The 24759-nt window shown below is 45.2% G+C and overlaps 1 protein-coding gene across 1 annotated transcript; it reads right to left on the reverse strand.

Moving 5' to 3' along the window:
- Positions 1-3453: 3453 nt before the first annotated feature.
- Positions 3454-24635, reverse strand: IVD (isovaleryl-CoA dehydrogenase). Its single transcript, XM_090033448.1, has 12 exons — positions 24489-24635; positions 22111-22200; positions 20489-20540; positions 18810-18979; positions 16424-16517; positions 14891-15027; positions 13391-13487; positions 10028-10121; positions 8101-8182; positions 7478-7582; positions 6740-6812; positions 3454-6591 (listed from the first exon to the last, which is right to left on the reverse strand). Exons 1-12 carry the CDS (start codon positions 24633-24635, stop codon positions 6458-6460), a joined length of 1275 nt encoding a protein of 424 aa, XP_089889574.1. The 3' UTR covers positions 3454-6457.
- Positions 24636-24759: the final 124 nt, after the last annotated feature.

A 24759-nucleotide genomic window follows, 5' to 3' on the forward strand; every position in this document is an offset into this window, starting at 1 on the left:
CCCAATTCTTGTTATGGCAGTACAGCCCTGACCCCTTCCCTGCTGTTTGCCCTGAGGCACACGTGCCAAACAAAATGCCTTCGTGTGCCACATTGGTGCCCGTGCTGGGGGTTGCCTACCCCTGTATTCAGGACTTACTCCTTCCAGCAGTACTCAGTGTATTACCTGGCCCTATAAACTACCACGGACTTCACACAGACTGGTCGTAGAACTATTTGTGCTAATAAGCAGTTGCTTGGCAAGCATCTAATGATCAAGCTCTCAGCCAGAATCCTTTCCCATAAGGTCCTCTTCATGCTGTGAAAACTGGTATCAATGACACTTTCATTATGTGTCACATTACATTTGAATAACGCACTGAAGCTCAGCACATGACAGCCCTCCCCACACACCACCGCAAGCCACCCTCCCTTTGCAGCTCAGCCTAGCAGCTTAGAAACCACTGCCCCCACCACGCGCACACAACCTACTGCCACAAGTGAACTCCTCCTTCCCCAGGGGACCAAGCAGCAGTGCCCAAACGAGCGTGTGTGAGCGAGCAGGCGGAGTCAGAGCACAGCTGGGCTGCAGGCAGCTATTAAAAGTGAGACGGGATACAGTCACAGGAAGTCTGCAGATTAGGAATTCTATAGAGCAGAGGCAGCACCAGCTGCAGGATTCAGCAGCCTACGGGGAAGCGCCGGCCAGCTCGCTGACCCAACTCCCCAGGGGTGGAGCTCCTGAGATGGAGCCTTAGGCAGTCCTCTCCTGCGTACCTCTAGGGTCTCATGTGTGAAGAAGACACTTGAATGGCAGAACCCTGAAGTTCTGCTCCACCAGGACTCTGCAAGGCAAATGCTTTTTCCAAAAGCCTGTTCCTGCTGTCCAAACTTGCCTTCACCACACACAACTTCCTGGCTGCCTATTCGTTTGGTAGGAAAGGGATCCGTATGGCAGCTTTCTAAAGGGGACAGCTAAGTAGGCTTCTGCATGGACACTCCAGCCCAATGACAGGGGTCCTGACTATCTTCTTGCATTTCCAATAGCACAGATCCCTGAAATGCTCCTCTAGATATAGTTGGATCTTGACAATATAGTGGGACCTGTTTTAATTGCAGCCCCAAACCACACTACAGATGTGGCACACTTTGCTGACACTGTTGTGCACAACGTGACTGATCCATATTGCAAGCTGTCCCATCAGCAATAGCTTTACACTGTAGATTGGACTGAAGACAGCCTTCTTCCTGGAATTGGCCATCCCCTGAAACAAGCAATTTTGATTTAAAGGTGGTTTTGTACAAGGAACATGGGAGAAGCTAAGGTACTGTTAACCCTGTTCTATGAGAATCCTTTGATAGATTAACCTGAAAACTGCAGGAGGGACCTCACAGGAGGGCCCTAATAGCCTAACCCACTCATATTTTATTCACCTATTCCCCCTCTCCTTCCAGTAAGTGGAAGGACATTTCTTTATGCTCTTTGATTTGGATTTCTACATCAAATAACCCCCTATGTGGTCTGCTCTGGCTGTATCCTAGAAAACAATCACAATAGAGCTAAAAGATGTAGCTATGCTACTCTGGCATAACTCCAGTGACTTAAACCCTGCACATGCCTGGCTTTCAGCAGGACCAGCTTCAGATCCATACACTTAGTCCATGGAGAACTCAGAGCAGAGGATTAGCTAGCCGTACTAGGCAGGCAGAGCAGGGTGGTACCTATATGCCACCTTGTTCAGATGCATGAGCTTTTGTAGGCTACAGCCTACTTTGTCAGATGCTATGAATGGACTTGCAAAAATCAGGGGTTACTAAATAGAAATGAATACAGCCAGTTAAATACAATGGTTAAGGAAAGAGGGGGGTACACATTTTTGAGATGCAATAGTAAGTTAAAGAGATAAAGCCATTAACCATTGAGGGATGTAAGTATTGTAAAAACCTTGATTTCTGTTTCAGTGCAAAGGAAGCTCAATTGTGGTTGTGCCAACAAGTTCCCTTGTATAGACAGTGCCCTTACACATTTATCAGAGCTCAGTTGTAACGACTGTAACTGCCCTCACTGGCAAAATTCACCACTGGCAATAGATCAGACTACACCTGAACTATTGTATTTAAAATATAATGCCAGGACTTCTTTGGTTCATCTGTCTTTTCATATGGGGAACTGAGATGCAACACAGCCTTGACCACATATTCTCAGAAAGTAGTCACCCAGGCTGGGTTCCTCATAAGCAGGTGGCTCCACAGAGTGAGGGAAAGCGGTGGGAACTTGGTTTTACTTTCCTGAGGAAATTGCTATCCTTCAAAATATATGAACCCATGCCCAGAGCCTACAGGGACAGATACCTTAGATACAACGAGTAAGAATTACTGATGTAATTCCAGAAAAAGATGTGCGACAGGCTGAGGGACTTGGGCTTGTCCAGCCTGGAGAAGACAAGACTCAGATGGATCTTGGTTGCTGCCTATAGAAGTATATTGGGGGCATACGTCAGGGTTTGGGGGAGCATCTAGTCAGCAAGATTCGCCAGGGGAGGACAAGAAATAATGGGCACAAGCTGATTGATGATTGCTTCAGGTTAGACAAAGAAAAAACTTCTTTACAAGCCAAGTGCTGAGGATTTGGAACAGGCTTCTCCCAGAAGTGGTACAGTCATCTACCCTGGCGATCTTCAAAAAACATCTCAACGCCCATCTTGTTGGGCTCATCAGACCCCAGCAGTTTTTCCTGCCCATGTGGGGGGGGGGGGGCTGGACCCGATGACTGGCAAGGTCTCTTCCCAGCCCCTAACAACTATGAAAACCTTCTAGGTTGCAGGTGCTGCACAGATCTCACTTTCCCAGGCAGGACACAGCCACTCGCAATCAGGAAGGAGTTTGTGTCTGAAGACCATACATTCAAAGTCCCCATGTTCTTCATATAATGGTAAAATAAAACCGGATATTTGTTTATTTAGTGAAGTAGTTTCCTGAATTCTCCAAATGTCTTCCTCCCAGCTCCAGTAACTGAATGACCAGCAAGCTGCCACAAGGAGACATCTATAGAACTAGGTAAGGTGCAGCATATTTGAGTAATCCTGCTCTGCAATCAACTGACTACCTCTTATCAGGCTAAAATGATTTCCATTACAATTTAAGTGCAACAGAAATGAGAAATTACATAGCCAGGGGCACGGTGCCCTTGTGCATTCTCCTACCGGCTACACAGTCTGAGAGAGGCTTCTGCACCTGCCAGATCTACCACCAGCTTTTTTAAAACAATTAGAGGGAAGGGGGAAAAAAAGTGGTTCGTTGAGAAGGGGAAGGGAGGGCAACAAAAGGCAACATCCGTCCCCATTCATCCCACCAGCTCTAACCGCACAGGATGTGTGTGTTGGGAGGAGTCCAGTTCTGTTATTTCACAGTTCAGACCATACAAAGTCTCTAAATGCCCCCTGCTGGGCAAAGTCCAAGGCAAATGCATGCAAGCTGAGCAACAACAGTTCTTTATTAGCATTGTATGCATGTTAGAAAACGGAAACTCTAATCATCGCAGACCCTCCCCCACAACATTGGAGCTTCCTTGTTATACACCACCGTATAAAAACTGCCCAGCTAATCAATGCCAGTCACAAGACAGATCACTTGATATTCACCTCAGCCATACCACAAAAGTGCTTGGGATCTGATAAACATAACCTTTCCTAGGATTTATAGAGCTCTCTGCCAAGCCTGCCCCATGGTGCATTCAACATTAATCCAATTTGTCTTAACTTTGAGATGCTGATTAGCCCAGAAAGTATGATATGCTTAATCATTTGTATTAAAGCCATGTCCCTCCAAGGTGAGAGGGCAGATTTAAAAGCCAGTCCCATTCTGATTTCAAACATGAAGCCTTTTAAGATTGCGGGTGCTTTGATAATTGTTTCAATAAGGTTCTGCTGGCCTAAGACAGACTGTAATGTTATGATTCAGTACCAACATTTTAAAATTATTATATTTTAAGTCTTCAAGGAAAACTGTAGTGATTTATTCCCATAGTAAAGTGTTAAAGAAGATCAGTAAAAAATGGGTTGCCAATGATACTTTAAAATACTGCACACAGTCTCTGTATCTTTGTCACTGCAAGTGCTGCTACAGGCTCTCCCCAAGAGATTGGCCATTTTACTGATATATCGTGGGACTAGAGCTGAGATTTTTAAAGCTGCAGAAAGGATGCTATTCACTGTAATGGGAGTCTGGCAACCCAGTCCCTTGGGCAGATTTGAAAACTGCCTTTTTGCTATTTGAATGACTGAGACAGGACAGCGTTCATAAGATATTCTAGGGGAGAAGAGCCAGCCCAGTCCTAAATGTTGCATTCTTTTCCCTTCCCCTTCTTCTGTGCATCTTGGAGCAAGTTTCTTAGTCTGCCTCTGTGGAAGTGATGTGCTTTCTGGGAGGGTCTCGCAGATTACTGGTAATGCACAATTCCTCTAACACAGGGTGGGCAATTATTTTGAGCGGAGGGCCGCTAACAGAGTTTTGGCAAGCCGTCAAGGGCCACATGACAGGCAGCCAGGGGGCAGATTAATATTAATTTTCTAAAATTTTTAGGGGCCCTACAGGCTGGATGGAAAGTCCTGGCAGGCCACCTGTGGGCCGCAGTTTGCCCACCCGTGCTCTAATACCATCAACACCAACCTTACGCTGGACACAGAATGAATATTATTTTGAGGTAAAATGCAAGTGCTCAGTCACTTCAAGAAACAAGAACACACATTTCTTTTTTCATACATTCAAAACATCAGTGCACATGGTGCTTCACACGTGAAGCAGATTTTACTTATGTTCTAAGAGCCTCTTAATTTCCAAATCATTTTCAGATGCAATGCAGGGGGCTAAGTCTTGAGTAACAAAGCCCTTTGTGTGTTGGGTCCTGGATGTCTCCAAGATCACCTTGGTACTTTTTGCAGATGGTAAAAATCACCTCAACTGTTTGACAAGGCAGTCCTCAAACTCCTGTCTGCCCCTACAGAGAGGGCACTGTAGGGGCAACACCCACACACTGAAAGCTGCCTTCCCCCTTGGTCCAAGAGTACTTCAATTTTTTGTGCACATATATGAATGACTTGTCTCCTGATTCACTTATTTGTTAGGGAACTGTGCTAACATGTGCTTTCATTAGATCCAGGACTTTGTGTCTTTTACCTTGCTAGGTCACTGAACCTGAAGTTTTTTTTAAAATTCTCTATTGTTCTGTAAGAGGGAGGGAAGAAGTGTTGTATCGGTGATAGTCCAGAAAATATGGGAGAAGCAAGGCTTTTTGGTGAAAGATGTCAAACATAAACAAGAAAATAACGTTATTTGCAGTCTTGTGTATGAGACTGCCAAGATGGCAGCTGTTTCATCCCTCTATTATACATATAACATTTAATTTTTTCCTGCAATTTGTTCTTTGAAGTTGAATTACTGGTACACTGCAACTTCCTTATTCAGGGAAGGCCACAAAAGCTTTCATCATATAAGCTCTGCTGTTTGTTATGTTTCCTTGAAACACCTTTAAATCCTGCCACACTCATGCCGACTCTGCTTTCTCTCTCTTTATGGCTAAACTGGGGGGACAAGCACATGTATTTGCTAACAGAAGAGCGAGCCTTCAAATAAAAAGTCCATTTTGTCCCCCACGATTCATTCATGAGGTGCCATGGTGAAAAGTTGGACATTTTAACTGTTCCTGAAATGAGGGATGGTGAAACCAGCAGCAGGAGGTAAGCAATCAAAAGGAGTAAAGCCTTCAGACCACACTCCAATGTTTTGCTAAGCAGGAGGAACATGGAAAGCAGTGTGCAAAGAAACTTGTGACATTTTAATGAGGTTTTAGGAAACATTTTTTTCTAACATTGCTTGTGTGGCTCTGCTCTTTTGATATTAATGGCATGTGGTAACTAACATGAACTCAGCTAAAATCTGGTTTCCCAAAGAAGATATTAACTGGAGGGCACAGGTTAACACACCAGTAGAGTGCCACATCAAGATATTTCACCTTCCAGCAGCAGAACCTTAAAAACCACTTTGTACTTTAAAAAATTTTGAGTGCCATGGAACAAAGTTCCTTTCTCCCCCATCCATTCTCTCACAACCAGTCAGTCAAAATAAGTGATTTCCTCTCATTTCATGGGAGTTGTTCACTAAGCAAGAACCATGCTTTTCCAATGGCAATATATCCCTGGCACCAATTTCAGGTCTCAACTCCTTAGAAGTTTTAAGATCAGGATGGCTTCTGAACAGGATGAATGAAGAGCCAGACTAGTCACAAGAATACATTTTTAGTTCTGTTCTTCTTCAGTCAGGTTCAAAGCCCAGGTAAACCCAGAGGCATTTGTTCACAGAACAGAAAGCATGGAGTCAACAGGTGATGATTCCATTATCATGAATGCAGAGAAAGCCTGTGCGTCACAAGCTCAAAGATCAAAGGCCTCTTGGTGATGAAGGTTTTTCTTTACTGATGGGTGTTACTTAAAGGTGGCATTAAAGGCCCGGCCAATGACGAGTCTTCTCACCTCACTGGTTCCTGCTCCTATCTCATACAGCTTGGCATCACGCAGAAAGCGACCCACGGGGTAATCATTAATATAACCATTTCCACCTACAACCAAAAAGAAGAGGTCAGTAATTTCCTGCCTACAGTTGAGTGATTAGGACTATGACTACAGAGTCCTACATGTCACTTTCTACCTATGGCTGTGCTCTCTCTCACAGAAGCAGGGAAAAAAAGGTATCTTCTATATTCTTACCAAGACACTGAATTCCATCCAGAGCCACCTGTGTAGCACATTCTGCTGAATAGAGAATCACTCCTGCACAGTCCTAAGGAAGGGACACAGTTTACAAGAGAGTCAAAGATTTCACCTGCATTGGTCCAATAACATTTACCTTTCAACAAGTTTATATAATTACTAACATGCATAAGCTAGTCCTTTACAAGGACATAAGATTCCAAGCCCAGGATATAATGGTGGAAAAACATTCATTTTTTCTAGTGCAGAGACGCTGAAATGTGGTGAAATGCTTGTATATGGGCCACATCAAGACAAAAAATGCAGCAGAGATACTATGGTCTCCTTCACAAATTGGCATCATGCTCATGGAAGACAGATGCGATTTGGCTTAGGATATATTACACTATTCTCCAACTGCTTGTCTCTTAATTTGTCTCTTTGAGCCAAATACAGTTATGGTAACAGTTGTAGAAGTGTCAACGCCTTTTAGTCACTGCTGTAGCTGCTTTCAGTCACCAGAACATTTTGTTTGGATTTCTATTCTACGGTTATGAAAACCAATAAATCTGTTGCTTGTAAAGCAAAGTTTTCTTTCTCCTGAGAGTACAAGACATTCAAAGAATTTCGTATCTTCTACAAACTGATTCATGGACACCTACAACATAGGACCCCCCCCCCACTTCCTCACATGAACAAGAATAAAGAGAGAGGAACAACCAGTGGTATGAGGAGCCCCTGAGGAAGTAAGCTGACCTTTGCATTGAAGTGTCCTCGATCACAGGCTCTAGCCACATTATACACGTACTGCCGACATGCCATCAATCGTGTATACATATCTGCCATTTTACCCTGCATGAGCTGCACACAGCAGCAAAACACAAAACAGTATGATTTGTATTCAATAGTAAAACTTAAACTTGAGGGGGAAAAAAGGAATGAAGGGAAAAAAATGGCAATATTCTGGGTTCAGCATAGAGGAAATGGCATTGGTTTTGTTGGGTCTCCCACGCTATCTACTGGACATTGAACTAACCAGAAAAAGCTGGATTGGCTGGCACAAGACTGAGCCTCGACTTTCTTGGTTCATAGGTTCATATATGTCACACCCAGCAGAGCTCTAGGACTCCAAATCCCAGTTTGTCCACAATACGAACTCAGATACAGATACCAACTAACCAGTTCCTGTCACATTCTCATCGGAAGCATCACAGCTTCAGCACAAATCCGGAACATGTATTTTCCTGTAAGCCCCTAACAAAACATTGATGTTCCATCAGCACAAAGCCATTTTCTCAGATGTCATTTAACAAACCACCTGGTTAAAAACTGCTTCTAAGTTCTTTCCCCACACTTTACTTCTTTCCCTTTGCTCTCACCTGGAAGTGGCCAATTTTCTGTCCAAATGCTTCTCTCACATGTAAGTATGGAAATGCATAGTCAAGAACAGCCTGCATAATCCTGAAAGAAACAGGCAGGGGTGGGAAAGGAGGGGAAAAGAAAAAGGAGAAAGATACAGAACTTAATAAACAAACAATATCCTAAGCTCAGTCTAAGGTACAACCCAGTATGCAATTATATAGTAATGAAAACTGCAGTAAATTCAAAAGGATAATCATACTATACAGGATCTAAATTCCCATGTAATGTTTTCTCAAGCCTTATTGTTTAAAAATGCCTTATCATAGAGAAAGTGTAACCAGGCAGCATCAAGCAATCGCTCTGAGAGATGCGCCCCCCAACCCCATTCATTCCAATAGTCATTAGTGCTTTAGCACTGAAGCCTAATGATGACATGTTAAATGGACGTTAACCCTTTCATTTCTGATTACTACAGTACCTCTCTCATGAGGAGTGATATTGACTATTGTAGAAGGTACTGGAACAGGATACAGTGGGACATCTAGTCTCTGTAAAGATTTGTGGAGGGTGGGAGAAGAAGGACAGAGAGGAATGAAGCACTTAACTCTCTCTCCCAAAGTCATTTGCCTCCCTGGTCCTCTAACCCCCAACTGTCTCTTGGGATGCCAACTCCCACTCCTTCCTGGGCATCCAAAGCTCCAAACTGTCCCTTACCAAGATGTTAAAGTTTTTCATCCCCTGCAATGCTGCATTTTCAATCTAAGAGTTTGCAGCACATCACAGATGTAATATCCAGGCATAGCATATTGTCGTGCATGCAATATAATGATAAGTAATAAATAATCAACAGTGACTGTACTGAATCGGGATTTAGAGAGCTGAGGGGCCCAGTGCCAATTCAGGGGTCCTTGCAATAGAAAACTGAGCTAATATGCTGCATAGTAAACAGCAGGTTGGTTTTAGGTAATGTTCTGCATCAGTGTGGGCTGGACTCTTGTTTAGAAATAGCAGTGGCTTTCATGACAAAGAGAAACTCCTTTTATGGAAAAGGCTTTAGAAAAAATGGTGCAGCAAGATACTTAGGGGTATTCCAGATGTTGTCTTAGTAGTCTAAGGCAGGGTTAGTTATAATACTGTTCTTCCTTTCAGAGATTCTCTACATTAATACCTTACCAGAAATCTACTCACAGATAGGTGGAAAGGAGACACTGAAGGGTTACACAACTTTCCAGAGGCTATACATGGCATAGAAGCAGAACCTAGATTTTATTCCTAGCATCTTGTGTTCTAAGCAGCAGACAACACTGTCTGCTAGTGCATGTTGCTGTAAAGTTTCATCTTGCTTAATGCAGGGGGTGGAGCTGGAGGATTACAGCTTTAGCTCAGGTTATACTGAACTGCTTTGCTTCTCAGCAAAAGACCAGGTCAAATCTCATTGGTTGAGTATCATACAGAAACATAAAACTGAATGAGTCAGAATGAACTCTTCTTCTTGGAAGCAGTCTTCCCACAAAAGGGTTAGCAGAGATCTCAGAGAGGGCATAAGGGAAGCAAGGTAAAGGATGAGTAAGTACCTAATTACTGACTAATAAAGAGTTTAATCCCTTTATCAATCAGATGCTCTTTTCCTCCGAAGGGCACTGTATATTGCAAAGAATCAGTGTTGTGGATTGGGATCACTAGTTACAACAGGCAAAGGGGCATACACTAAAGAGACACATGAGCAACTTACCGAGGACTGAGGTTCAATCTCCATCAACAGAAACTTTTAAAAACAAGACGATGTTCTTTCCAGAAGATCTGTCCTAGCTCAGACTACAAGTATATCAGGGAAGTCCTATGACCACTATTATGTAGGAGATCATACAAAATTAGCTTTAATAGCCCCATCTAGTTTCAGAATCTCTGAATCTATAACTAGCATAAAAACAAAACAGCATTTACCCCAGCGGTCCACCACTCAGTACAAGTCTCTCCAGATCCAAGCCACTCATCAGAACGTAGACTCCTTTACTCAACTGTCCCAAGATGTTCTCAGCTGCAAAAAGCAAGAGCCAGTTATTTATCTATAAGCAGAACTCTTTGAAGACAAGTGGTCATCTATAGATCTACGTTCTCTAGGGAGAAGATTCAGGCCTCTAGTACAATGGCTTTCAACCTGTGGTCCATGGACCCCCTAGGAGTCTACAAGCTATGTCCAAGGGTCCACAAAAGATGACTATGATCAGTCAAAAGTGCGTGAATACCCACGTATACAATTCAAAGGGGTATGCAGCACCTTCATTCAATATTTCTAAAGGGGTCCGCAAATGAAAAGAAGTTTGAAAACCACTGCTGTAGTAGTATTCACTTCTTGCCATGGGGCGCAAGCAGTAGGAGCAGAACAGGCATTCTTTGAAGTTTTACATAATACACACACAGCTCCCTATTCTTTCTGACCAATGCTAAAAACAAGGTAGTAGAGTCATATGAGGTGTATTAGCAGTTGGTGCTACCCTGTAGAGAATGAGGAGTGGATAAGTACTGTCTACAGATCCACAAAACTAAGCAAAGACAATCTAAAGGAATGGAAGACTGAAGAACTATAAAACTTCTTCATTCCTAAATCGCTACCTCAGCTCTTGCCCAAGTTGACAGTAACTGAAAGGCATTCCCAGTTGATGTCTAATATGTGGTCTACTACATGAAACAAATGAGACTTAGTCTCTGATAAGTACATTTCTGTATTGGGCATATAGTCTCTGATAATAAGTATATTTCCACAATGGGCATTCCTAACAGACAATAAGGACTGAATGTATAGTGAGCCAGAAGTCGCTTCATTCCCTGTGTGTCAGGTTTGGATACACTGGCAGGACAGTACTGGAAAACTTGCATAACCCTTAGCCACATTCCCTCTGTGGAAAGCTGCTGGATTGCCAGCCCTGCAATCTCTGCAAATGTTAAAGTCTTTTAAAAGCCTGTGTTAGAGATGAAAGACAAATAACACACAAGGCAGCAGGTGAAAGAGAGAACTAAAGAACCCAGGAATCTTTGGAAGATCTAAAGAATGTGCAATGAGGAGGGAGAAGCAGAAAAGAAACCTCCCTCAGTGAGACTGTACCATGGTAATAATGAGAGAACTGGAGGCCTTACAAACCATGCCTGGGGTGAAGGAAGAATATTGCCCACTGGGAATGCTGTCATCTTAAGTACATGGAGACTGATGTGCCTTTCAGGTTTCCATTCCACGGCAATACAGCTGTGAGATATTCAAGCTGAAAACTAGTTCCAGACAGAATTCTGGACAGCAGATACGTTTGTACCCTCTGAAGCAAATAATCTGGGACAGGAGTTGAAGGATTGCCCTATCTCCAGCTCATTCAGGAGCTGGGCTGATGGGCTCTAAGGAGAACTGCAGCTAACTCCCCTCCATCAGGTCACACTGGTGCCAGTGCTCCTCCTGGGACCAAAGTCAGAGGTTCCTGGCTAGAGGGTCTGGGCCCCTCTACTCAGGGTCAGGCACATAACCATACTTGGAGACAGGAAGGAATTTTACCTCATGGTCAGATTGGTATGGACTGTGGGGTTTTTTGCCTTGTTCTGTAGTGGGAGGCATGGCCATCTACCCAGGATTTCTTGAGCATATATTGACAACATTTCATAGAAGCAGGACATTGGTAGCCATGGTTCCCATGCTTTACCTGTAGCAGGCTAGGAAACTAGGCATGTGTTGTGTCAGGGTTGACAGTCATCTTATTAGAGTTTAGGACGGTTTGGATAGGGATGATCCTGCCTCAGGCAGGGGGTTGGACTAAATGACCTCTGGGAGTCCCTTTCAGCCCTACTTTTCTATGATGGCAGACCTTAAGGGGGAAAAGCACAGAGGAACTTGGATCTTTGGGGAAATAGCTGAAAATTCAGGGAAAGGAAACATATTAAAAGCAACCATTGTAAACAGGTTTTTATAGAGAACAGAAACATCATTATCAATAAGACAGCAAGATAAAATTGCTCACAAATAGTGGAGTATCATGGCTACAGGAAGGCTCAGGCATTTGCTTCAGGGATGGCACTAACACAAATTCTCCAGTCTATGCAGATAGAGAAAAGGAATGAATGGGTATGCAATGAGCTGAAGGATACAGACACTCAGTGCGCAGGGGGGCAGCCCTACTGGCTGTGCCTCAGGGCAGAAAACAGAAAGCGCTCTGAACTGGTTCCTTACCAGCACCACATGACCTAAGAACATGGTTCCAGAGAGAGCACTTACTATCAAGAAACACACAGTCTACAGTGCAGCACTCCTGGCAATGAAACCCATGTACTTTAAAATAGATGGGAATGTAGTGCTAGAGGACATATTGATCTGCAAGAGAAAGATTTTGCAGATAGATGAAAAGGTATTGAACTGACTCAGACTCCAAGGTAGGAGATCAGAAGCAGCAGTAGAAAAGCTCACATGCAAACAGTGTAAGGTTTCAGCACTACAGTGATGTGGTTCAGTGAGTTATCAGAGACTGGGAATCCTGTTGCCATGAGAACACTGTGCTCTGCGTGCATCAGAGCTCCCAGGGGACAGCTGGAAGACTCAGTCTTCTATCTCACTAGCTTTTCTGACCCCAGATTGGGATTCTGGTTAAAAAAAAAAAATCCAAAAATGTTGAACTTAAGGATCTCAATCAGTCTCTGAAAGTCCTGTAAAGTGACAATATACCTAGCCTCAGTGCAAAGCAGTTTTCATGGGGAGCTAAGGATTTGTTCATTCTGCAGACGCGGAATTAGAAGTTACAGAAATCAACATAATCTCCTCTGCTTATTGTTGAGTGATTATAATTTTATTTCCATGAGCAAACATGGCCATAGAGTTGAATGAGAATGGCATCGAAGTCAGTGGCCACAACCTTCAACTAGAGAAACTGAAAAACAGAAACTCAGTGACCAACTAGGGGGTTTCTTCAAATCCTGTTCCCATGACTCGGGCAGAGAACTCCTGTGAAAACAGGCAAATGAACATTTTTCCTGATTTTTTCCAAGCTTTATAAAGCCAGTGCTTAAGTGTAATATCTAGCGTAGTCCAACCCCAAGGGTAGAAAGAAGTGTCAGATTTAATCAGAGGACCTATGTTCATTCACTTTCATGTGCAAGAGTAAACCTCTAGTCTCACCACCTTCTCTGTAAGACAGCCACTGAAAAGCCAAATATGTGGAAAGCCTTTACTCACAATTTGTATATACACATGAATGATTTATGATATATATGCGTGAGAAGAGAGAAAAACACCATGTGGAGAAAGTAAACAGCTCTGCTCAACTCTCAGTCACTTACCAGGAATCTTACAGTCTTCAAAGATCAATTCACAAGTATTAGATCCCCTCATTCCCAATTTATCAAGCTTCTGGGCAGTGCTGAACCCAGGCATTCCCTGCAAAAATCAAAGGAGAAAGAGGTTACAAACTTTCCACTTCTGGAAGTTAAAAAAAAAAAATCACCCCAGCTAAAAATTGAAACTTCCTCAGTTGTGTGAATAAGGAGGGATCTGCAATGCATGAGAATGCTGGAGGAACATTAGGGTAAAACTTCTGGTGTTGGAACAATCACAAATGGATACGCTGCAGGTATGGGGGAGGAAAGCAAGTGTGTGTACCAGCAACTGCTGCTGGAGATAGCACATGAACCGTGGGAGAGGAATCCATTTTCTAATGCATATGAATCTTGAGCACATAAGAATGGCTTAGTCAGAACACAGCACCAGATGCTAAATATTTAAATCAATATAGGATAATGATTAACTCTTTAGGCCCTGTAGTTGTGGTGTTTGAGTTTGACTCTGGGAAGTGCATGAACAGATTAGCTGGACTGTAAAATGTGTATTTTAATCTATGCTAGATGTGATGTCCCTACATTCAAATTGAAACGAGTGGAGGGGAAAGGACAGTTCCTCTGATTCTGAAGAGCTCACAATCTAAGGTCCTAATTCTCTTCCTGCTGAAAGTTAATGGCACAGGAGTGGGCTTTCACGGCCAGAGGAATGCAAAGGAAGACAACTGGAGAACAGGGAATAGAGAGGCTGTGGCAGAAGATCACAAAAATGTTCTTAGATACATACTTTATTAGCTCCAAAATTAAGGAGTGGGAAAGAAGGGAAGGGAAAATGAAAATGATGCTGAGGTTTGAAAGGATAAGAAAAGGCCACTGGGTAGTACAGCACATTAACAGACCACTGCAAAGAAATCTTGAGGAGGGAGGGGAACAGGCGCTATTATAGTGCCCAGAAGTAAAGATGGCACTCTTGACACTGCAGTTGTACAGAAGTGGCATGAAGGAAACCATGGAGTCTCTTGCCCAAGGAGATGAAAGAAATGTCAAGGCATCACGTGTCTTTGATATTTCTTTGTAGAAGGCAGAAGGTAGGGCAGGGTATCACCTTAAGGACTACCTGGTTAGTCTATAGGAGATGAGTATTGTTACAGTACTGCAGGCCCTGCTATATTGGATTCTGTTCTTCCTAAATTTCTTATCCAGGAAGCAGGCTATCTGCTTAGTTCTCATGGTCCAAGTGCTCCCTGCTGATACTGCAGTAATGCTGACTATAATCAGTCCTCTGTCCCACTGAATTCATGATTTTGTTAAACTTGGGTGTAAGAAGAGGGTGAGGACATAACTTGTCCTGTTGTTACTATGACATTATACTCCTGAGCAAGGTACTGCTAATTCATCAAAATAAAACAACTCAGCCTTCTAAATTAATTAGTTCTGTTAGGACTGTAGCCTCAAGAGGATTCAAGGTATGGCAGGTGTCTTCCTCTTCAGTAACTTAAAGCCTACCTTCTCTACAATGAATGCAGTTATACCCCTGGAAGCTGGAACAACACTGAGATCTGTTTTGGCATAAACTATCAGAACGTCAGCATCTGGCCCATTAGTGATCCAAAACTTGTTCCCATTCAAAACAAAGTAATCTCCTAAAAAACACAAAGTGGCAATCATTAGTTCAAAATGATTAAATCCCAGGACCACAAAAAACACCTCTACCCCTACCCATGACCCAACAAACTACAAGCCAGGGTCTCTAAGGGTGTGGATGCAAGTAACAATTGAACTGTTTCCAAATGTCACTGACTGGGAACTGGGTCATGATCATCTCAGGGCAGAGACATCCACATGTGCAGTGCCCTAGCATTCCAGGCAGAAATGGTCATCTTTCAGGCATTGCAGTGCTGTAGTTCTGACTTTGGGGCGGGAGAGGAGGGTGGGTGGAGAGTAAGGACCCAGCCAAGAATGCCTCCCATTGGGTGAGTGGGGAGAGTACTTGCACCCATGGTTTGACGGCACCAGGAGCAGGTAACCTGTGGCTAGGGACATTTTCACTTTTATGCTTTCCTTTCTCTCCTAAGCAAGAGTTCAGCAAAGGTCAGTAATATGAATTTGACCCAACTTTTCAGTGTGCTTGCCTAACTTGGTGGCTGATGGGCTGGGAGAGTGCTTGGATCCGTATTTTTGGATTCCCAGGGGCTCAGGGTAGAATTATAAGGTCCTGCAGTTGAGTAAAGTGAAGACACTGCTATTGTTAGAAAGCTAGCTTCTACTGAACAAGCAGTACAAGGGAGCTAGCTCATTGATAAAAAGGGCCAAAAAAAGCGGTGAGGGGGAAGGGGCAGTAAAGTTCTGACTGCACACCAAAGCAGCCAGCTGCAGTGGTAAAGGAGCTGAGGAATGATTCTGTTTGGGATGCCTGGAGGACTGAGCAGACCCATATCTTGGAGTCAACATGTAACACTGGTCTGGTTCACAGTGCACCAGAGTACTGGATACTCAAGGTATACTTCTGAATCATTCTGGGAAGCTTTAACAAGTACATTTGTGCATTCCAGGTTTATAATGCATTTAAACTAGGCTAAGTATTACATGTGTTGATACCCTAGGACATTCCAAGAGAATCCCTAAAGCAGTCCTGGGTAAAATACATCCCCAAATCCTTGACTCTTGGGTCCAAAGAATGAAATAAGCCACAGCTGGAGCCCTCCCTAAAGTCACAAAGGCAACCTTTCCACCATAACGAACACTCTAGAAAACCACAATGGTGCATCTTTTACCTCTCCTCCAAGACAGACATGTTTACCCTTCTTGCATTTAGGAGCATTAGTCAGTCCCCCTTCACCCATACACCTGTGCAAACTTTCTGTTTGTGAGCTACAGAGCAACACAAACACCAATCTGGACTGATACCTTGGTATGTCTTGGATTAGGAAGAGGCCAGTAGGCTAAGAAAGTTAAATCTAAATGTAAAGAAGAGATTGCTCAAGCTTTTTTTCTGCCCAGTGTGTACAATATTCCCAGTTACTTTAAGACATGGTTTACCTTTTTTTTCTGCCTTCAGCTTCATGGAGACAACATCAGAACCAGCATTGGTTTCACTCATTGCTAAGGCTCCGATGTGCTCCCCGCTGATTAACTAGAAAAGAGATATACAAGGAAAATGGACAAGAGAAGAAAATGGGTTTGCTGTATTCTGGGGGAAAAGGGGTTCTCACTAAGTATCGAAATTTAATGTGCCAGATATGAGATGCAAGTGTGAAACCTTGTACCTGAAAGATCTCAGACAACAGGCTCACTTTTGTCATTATGCTAAGGGCAAAGAACCAAATCACAGTGGGACTATCAGGATGAGGCAATATGCAATTCAGTTCCTGTTTTAAAAGCAGATTTCTCTCCCTCTCTCTCTCCAGGAAGGTGCCAACAGAATCATGCTGGCAGCCATATGCCTTTTCCAAACTCCATGTTCTATGCTATCTGATTGCCCTTTTAAATGGCTGATTGGCAGAGGCAAATGCTTTATATGTATGTAGATGGAGGTTCAACTTGTGTTTTACAGTTCTAGTTTTAAACAAAAGACTAATGAGAGGGATAGGCAGAGATTGCAAAGGGCTTGGCAAAAAACTACTGCCATGATCCCCACCTCACTTGTGACAGAATAGCAGATGGATACCCTCCTTCTGTGTCGCCTCAAACCAGGTTCTGGCAGAGCTGCTGCTTATGCTTTGTGACCATTTCATCCTGTACTTCTCTCCTTGCCCTTTTTCCTTCCCTGTGTAATTTGTTTTCTAAACTTTTCTTTTTTGTTTTGTAAAGCGTGATTTAACACCTGACATATCAATCTCCTATCATGATTTAACAGCAAAAGAAGGATTTACATGTTTTCTTATTATAAAGCCTGATTCTGTGCCTAGTGACTTCACAGGAAGCAGAACCACATCCTTATCTATTTAAAGGACAATTCAATGTAACAATAGCATCTGTGCAGTGGCAGAAGCTTGTGGTAACTGTAGTAACAGCTTCAGGCTTGGCTATGAAGTTAACATTGACAAAAGAATCTTTACCAAACAAAATTTCCAGAAGTCCACAGGCCTTTTCAATTTAATAAGGGAGCGAGGGACCTGGCACTGAACTAAACTCCCACTGAGAGAACATACTAATGCTAGAATGCAGTACTTTCTCAGTTCAGTGTGTATAGCTGTTAGGTGCACAAATACTAGTGCCCACTAGATGGCATGCTAGAGCCCAGGTCAGCAACAGAAGATACATCTACACCCACCTTTCACTGAGGAGTTGAATAAAGACCAGACAGAAATGCAGGGTCTATTTAATACATGGCGCTTCACAGGAAGTGCCGTAAGTCAGACAGCTCCTCCCAATCCAACAGACATTAGCTTTTGGGTTGGGAGGTGGGAGATTGAGGTCCAATTTGGAGCAGATCCAGGGAGAAAGGTTGCATCTCTGCAGCCTCTTCCCCTAGCTCTGCCCCCCTCCCAGCTCCTGTGATGACTCAGGATGGGAGGGAGGTCTGTTCTAGGGTTTTTCCAGCTGCACTGGAGTGTGCGCGTGGGGGGTGGATTAGAGTCCCCCACCTCGCGGGGGGGGGCCTCCAATCCACCCCACCACCCTCTCCAGCCCTAGCTGGGTAACCCCTAGAATGAGCTCCCTTCCCCCACTCCCATTCTGAAAACAGCACCGAGAGCAATGCTGGGGTGCATCAGCCAAGCTCTACTCCTGGCAAGTGAAGACAGAAGTTAGTGAAGCTGCTTTGGAGGGTTCAGATTCCAGGGACTGGGCCCTTTAAAGTGCTCTGCAGCTTTGCACTTGTGTTTGATCATAGCCGTAGAGCGTGAAAATCAGGTGAAAATTGCCATTTCTGTCTGTGCTTTAATCAGCTCCACAGTAAAGCATTACTGTCTACATGTGCGCTGTAAATTAATTAACTCTGCTGTACGATAGCACTGTCAGGGGCAGAACTACCCTATGGCAGAGTAATTACATGTGAAGGGCATGTGCAGATGGTGACGAGGGCTGGCATGACAAGGGTACTAAAGTGCAGGGGCTGCCTGCCACACAGCTCTGCACTTCAGCACCCTTATGTCCCAGCCAGCCCCTCTGCCGCCCAACACCACCACCCGCAGATCGGGCTAACCCCTTGAGCCTACTGCCAGCCTAGGACTGCTCCACCCCAGCTCAAACTGCTGTGGTCCTGGGCATGTGTGCAGACTCCAGCACAAACCGTGCCAGAGTTTATTGCTCCATGTTAACTGAACAAGTAGATGCACCAAGAACGTCTGAAACCTTGTGACCTTTGCTGATTCTTTTAGTTTCATTAGACCATTTAGCATAATTGTAATTAAACCTACTGCTTGATATTTCTCCTCATTCTAGACCACATACCACAGGCACCAATCTTTCACCAATTACATACCTTAGGTAGGTACTTCTCCTTCTGTGCTTCACTGGCATTCCGCACAAATTGGTTAATACAAAGGTTTGAGTGAGCACCATAACTGAGTCCAATTGCTGCTGAAGCTCGAGAGATTTCCTCCATCACCAATACATGGTCCAAATACCCCATACTAGATCCCCCATACTCCACTAAGAGGAGAAGAAAAGTCAATGTCAGCTCAGATTAATTTATTTGTATTTAATTAAAAAAAATCTAAAAATACTCAGCGTTGGGCTCAAACCTGTTTGGAGGTCTCAGATGCTTACATTTGGACTTCTACTTTTGAGTACCTGCCTGCCTGAGCTGGTTACTCCCGATTTCCACATTGCTCCTGAATCTCTACTCTTCTATCTTAAAGGTACCATACATTGCTTGCTTAATAAATTAATGAGTGGCCTGTTATACTTATAAAATATACTATAGTTTTATATTTTAATGGATGTAGAAACATCCAAAGCATCATAATCAAACATTTCCCAATGCTACATCTCATTCTCATCCTCATAATCCCAAAGCAGAGTGAGATTTTTGCTTGGAGTCCTTTCACATGCATGCAATCAGCATATGAATTGTGATGAGTAAAAGTGATGGTGACGAACACATGGGTCCAAAGATGCCATTGCATGGTGCATGTAGTGTAATGAGAATGGTGTAACTGTACAGGTTTGTTTTGGGCTGCACCATATGGGTCACCAGACAGGTTGGTAGAGGTAGCATTTGTATGTGTGTGTGCACGCGCGCATGCACGCACAATATTTTTGCAAAGAAAACTTGACCTATTGCCTAGGGTCAAGCATTTTTGGAACCAAGGGGAGGGTATTAGAGGTAGCTCTGGCCTCCTGGTGTCAGCTTGGTATTGCAATACTTCCAGGCCCGGTGCCATTTCCCTGTGGAGTGAAAACAAGGCTTTTAAAGGCCAAACAAGGTTCCCATCAGCATTTCTGGTACCAGAAGAGGGTGTTGGAGCTTGCTCCAGCTTCTCCAACCAACATATTGCAGTACCTCTAGTGCTGGTCTGATATTGCAGTTCCCTTAGGCCCAGTGCTTGTTCCCTCCTGGGGGGAACAACTTCCTGGGTTTTGTTTGTTTGTTTGTTTAAGGGCCACAAAAAAAAAAGTTCCCATTAGCACATTTGCCCAATATGGGCTGTGTGTTTTATAGTCACTCTCAGTGTTGGCTGTATTTAGTCAGCTACAGAGCTGGTTTCCGTTACGGAGCACGTGCTGCTTTTGGCACAGATGAGGGGCTACTAGGGAAAAACCTCACCTTATAATCAAGTAAATACAGCAGTTTCAGCAAAGGGAACTACAAATGATTTTTTCACCTCATCCCCTCAAAAAAGTTTTAAAATTACACTGAAACAGGAACTCTAGATGAACATATTGCCTCCATTATGGGCTTGTACTATCTTGGGTTAGTGATCTGTGCTAAAATAAATGAGTAGCTGACTAGCTCAGTTGGTTACAGTGATGTGCCAATAATATCAAGGTCACAGCTTCAGTCCCCCTTTGGGACACAAGATCGTTTATGCCTCAGGCAAGGAGTTAGACTAGTGACCTCTTATGGTCCCTACTTTTCTAGGATGCCTGTGAACCTATATGGGAAGCATTTTGCATGGAGAATCATTCTGTTGGTGTAAAAGGCGAGAACTGACTTACTGGGAGCTGTGATTCCCAGAACTCCAAGTTCTCCGAGTTTCTTCCAAAACTCCTACAAACACAGAACACAGCAATCAATGTGATCCAGCTCTGACAGGAAACAAGAACAGGACTTTGTATGCCCATCTCTTCAAACATACTAAATTACTTTCCCTTAATAAACACCTCCCTTTCTTGTGGAGTGGCAGCTGCCACTTCATAGTTTTGACTTAGAGGCTGCAAAGATTTATTCGTGTATAGCTTCACATGTGTCCCACTGGGTTCAATCAAAACTATTCATAGATTTCATAGACATCAGGGCTGGAAGGGGCCTTGGGAGATCGAGTCCAGCCCCCTGCCCAAAGGGCAGGAAGTCAGCTGGGGTCATAGGATCCCAGCAAGATAAGCATCCAATTTACTCTTGAAGGTGTTCAATGTAGGTGCTTGAACCACCTCTGCTGGCAGACTGTTCCAGACCTTGGGGGCTCAGACAGTAAAGAAATTCTTCCTTATGTCCGGCCTGAAACGGTCGTGCAGGAATTTATGACCGTTCGACCTAGTTCGACCTTGGGGCGCTCTGGTGAACAAACGTTCCCCCAGATCCTGGTGGTCACCCCTGATAAACTTAAAGGTGGCCATCAGATCACCCCTGAGCCTGCGCTTTTCCAGGCTAAAGAGTCCCATGGCTCTCAGCCTATCATCGTAAGATCTGTTTTCCTGACCTCTGATCATGCGTGTGGCTCTCCTCTGGACTCTCTCAAGCTTCTCCACATCCTTTTTGAATTGTGGAGCCCAAAACTGGACGCAGTGCTCCAGCTGCGGCCTCACCAAGGCCGAGTACAAGGGGAGAATGATGTCCCGGGATTTGCTTGAGAAGCATCTATGGATGCAAGCCAGCGTTTTGGTCACTTTACTAGTCGCAGCATCGCATTGCAGGCTCATGTTCATCTTGTGGTCAATGATGACCCCCCAAGTCTCTTTCTTCTGTAGTGCTATCCAACGTAGCACTGCTGAGCCTATAAGGATGCTGCAGGTTTTTCCTCCCAAGGTGGAGAACCTTGCATTTTTTGGTGTTAAACACCATCAGGTTCTCGTCTGCCCATTTGCTGAGCTTGTCCAGGTCAGCCTGGATCACCCGCCTATCTTCTGGCGTGGATGCTTTGCCCCAAAGTTTGGTGTCATCGGGGAACTTGGCCAGTCCACTCCTGACTCCAACAAAACTGAGAGGAGACTTAATAATAGTCTTCAACTACCTGAAGGGGGGTTTGAAAGAGGATGGAGTTAGACTATTCTTAGTGGTGGCAGAGGACAGAACAAGGAGCAATGGTCTCAAGTTGCAGCAAGGGAAGTTTAGATTGGATATTAAGCAGAACTTTCTCGCTAGGAGGGTAGTAAAACACTGGAACAGGTTACTCAGAGAGGTTGTGGGAGCTCCATCCTTGGGGGTTTTCATAGACAAAGCCTCAGCTGGGTTGCTCTAATTGGGGCTGGTCCTGCTTTGAGCAGGAGGTTGGACTAGATGACCTCCTGAGATCCCTTCCAACCCTCACTTCCTATGATTTTATGTGGCATGATCATGCTCCTTCTAGATGCAGGCACAATGCAGAGCAAAAAGACCTTCAATACACACATCAAAGGCTTACCCGCATGCCCTTGAACTCATTCTCCTGGTCAATTTGTTGGGCCTTTGGAGCCAAATGCTCCTGGCAGAACTTGATCATGGTCTGTCTAAGCTGTGAAGGAAAGGAGAGGAGGGGGGGAAATACATATCAGTATATGGTTCCTTTTTTTCCCTGAATATGCTCAACATGCTCTCACTGACCATGTTCTAGGCTCCCAATCTTCAAAGCTAGAAAGTAAAACCAGACAGCTTTGAGTGTCATGTAATAAAAAAAAGACTCCCTGAACAAAGTTTAACATTGAAAGACTGCAATCTTTAAGAGGGGATAGCAATAGGGTGTGAAGTGAGTCTTACAGTAATATAAGAATGGGAAAATGGTAAGTGTTTTAGAGATTCTGTAGTTAGACAGTTTCTAGTATGCTAATCCCTTTATCTGTTTTTCTGTCTGGTACTTTCACAGCCAATGGACAGAGATTATGAGAGTCTTTCCATCAAGGAGATGCTTCTGGATACTTTTATATATAAAAATGTGTCAAAGCATATCTATGAAACTGATCATTTGATCAGATGCTTAAGAAGCCAGTAACCACACCAGAGAAAGCGATGAGAAATATAAATTTTATATCTTATATATTCTGAGCAATTCAAATACATTTAAAACAAATAAGCTACCATGCAGATGCTACAATTAAGGGTCAATAAACATCACTTCTAGGGGTAATTGGTTGCTTTCAGACACTTACCCACTTAGAAGCAGGTTGTAGCAAGAAACTTACCACACAGACAGTGAAATCAATTATCAGGGAGAAAAGTCACTAGCAAGCTGGGGATGCTATTTTAAACCAGCAACTGAAACACTCCTAGTAACCTCATCCTCCACACGCTGTCAAGCTTTGGATGCTTTTACTGCTTTACTTTATATCTTAGGTCAATATTTCCCAATGTTTTCCTCAGCGTTGCCCCATTTATAACCCCAGTACCTCAGCATGGACACCTTGCTCCCAACCCACAGTCCCCCCAGCCCCTCCACAGTGCTTGAGCCCCAGCTGCCACCCATGGGAGGCAGCAACTGCTGCAATGCAAGTATAGTGCAGAGTCCAGCTCTACACCCCAGCCCCCAATCCCTGAAGGCAGCACAGCCAGAGCGGATGCAGGCTGCCTGCTGTGGGCTCAGGGCTCCCTGTCCTGCTGCACCCTGAGAGCTTCTGCGGACCAGTGGGCGAGACCTGCCCCCCCCCTTGCCCACCTGGCAGCAGTGGCATGGAGTTGCATCCCCCTCTGCTGATAGGCAGGCTGGGAGCACCCTGGCAGGGAGACACAGCTGGCAAGGTAGCAGTGGCATCAAGCCTCCCCACCCCACTCTGCTGCAGAGGCCCCCAGGGGGGAAACGGCAGCAGGGAGAGAAGTCCTGAGCCCACATGCCCCCCCTGTGCACAAGTCTGGTGTGCACGTGTCTCTCCATGCCTCCCTTCCGCAGAAGGGTTGACTTCGCCACTGCGCACCTCTCCCTTCAGCCACCCCTGGCTCTATCCTGCTCCCTTAGCTGGGCCCTGTATTCCCACCCCAACCTGGGGCCCCAGGCACCAGCCCTGCTGGGCAGCACCCCCAGCCCCACCCCACTCCCTCACCATGGGGGCCTCAATCTGCCCTCCCCCCCCATAGACTTACATGGCAGCACCTTGCAGTCTGCAACTCTGCCAGCATGCAAGGGGAACATGCAGTTTCCTGCTTTTTTCTCCTCTAAAAGGGAAAAAAATCTGTGATCCCTGCAACCCCAAATGGAGTCAAGGTTGGGAACTGCTAGCCCACATTTGTTTCTGGTGTTTGATTCTTTGCCTATTCCCAGAGGGGACACCTGGACCATTTACTTATCTTTCCTTCTTTTGTACACCCAGTGCAGGACACAGACAGGTACTCCCTCCAGGCAGCATGAGCACAGGGGCAGATGGAGAACAGTGCAGCAGTAATAGGAGAGAGACTGGCCCTTTATTAGCTCTGCTCAGGCTTTAAACCAAAGAAACCTCAAGACTGGTAAAACGTGAGGCTGCGACGCCACCTCCTGGTGCCAGTAGCAAAGCACTGGTAGACTGCAGTCCACCGTGAGAGCCCGGAGCGACCTGTGAACTCCTAGGCGCTGCCTTGGCCGGCCCTGGCCCAGCGCGTGCAGGCAGCCAAGGGCTTATCCCGGCCTGCAAGGGCAGAGCCCTGCAGCCGGCCTCGCTGGCCAGCAGCCCACTGCATCTTTCTCGCCCACGCCGGCTTCCTACAAGCGACGCCCATCCACGAGGCAGGCTCAGGGTGACTCGGGCCCCGTAGCAGCGCCTCCCCGGCTGCACCCTCGGGGCTCCGGGTACGCGGCGGCTGCCCCCAGTCCAGCGGCAGGCTCCGCTCCCCCCATACCTGGCGCTGCTCCTCGCTCAGCCCGTTGACTGCGTCGTCCACGGCCAGCCCCGCGCAGCCCCGCCAGAGCGGCCCCCGCAGCAGGTCCTGGCGGGCCCGGCCCAGCCTCGCCGCGCACCCCGCTCGGCCCAGCAGCGCCGCCGCCATCGCTGTGCTCGGTCCGGCCTTTTCCCGCAGCCAATGGGAGCTGCGTGTGCCACTACGCCCCGCCCACGCCCACGCCCACCCCCACCGGGCAGCAGCGCTGGGAAAGCAGGAGTGGAGGCGGCGC

This window comes from Crocodylus siamensis, chromosome 2 (genome assembly GCF_052110815.1).
Source record: "Crocodylus siamensis isolate JL-2025a chromosome 2, ASM5211081v1, whole genome shotgun sequence".
NCBI classification, from domain to species: Eukaryota; Metazoa; Chordata; order Crocodylia; family Crocodylidae; genus Crocodylus; species Crocodylus siamensis.

Excerpts from the sequence above, each read along its gene's own strand:
- IVD (XM_090033448.1), bottom strand. The coding sequence starts at position 24,635 with ATGGCGGCGGCGCTGCTGGGCCGAGCGGGGTGCGCGGCGAGGCTGGGC. Across the intron at positions 10,122-13,390 it reads TGAAGACTGTAAGATTCCTG|CTGAGAACATCTTGGGACAG; the intron begins GTAAGTGACTGA and ends TGCTTTTTGCAG. Across the intron at positions 8,183-10,027 it reads CTGAGTGGTGGACCGCTGGG|GATTATGCAGGCTGTTCTTG; the intron begins GTAAATGCTGTT and ends TGTTTCTTTCAG.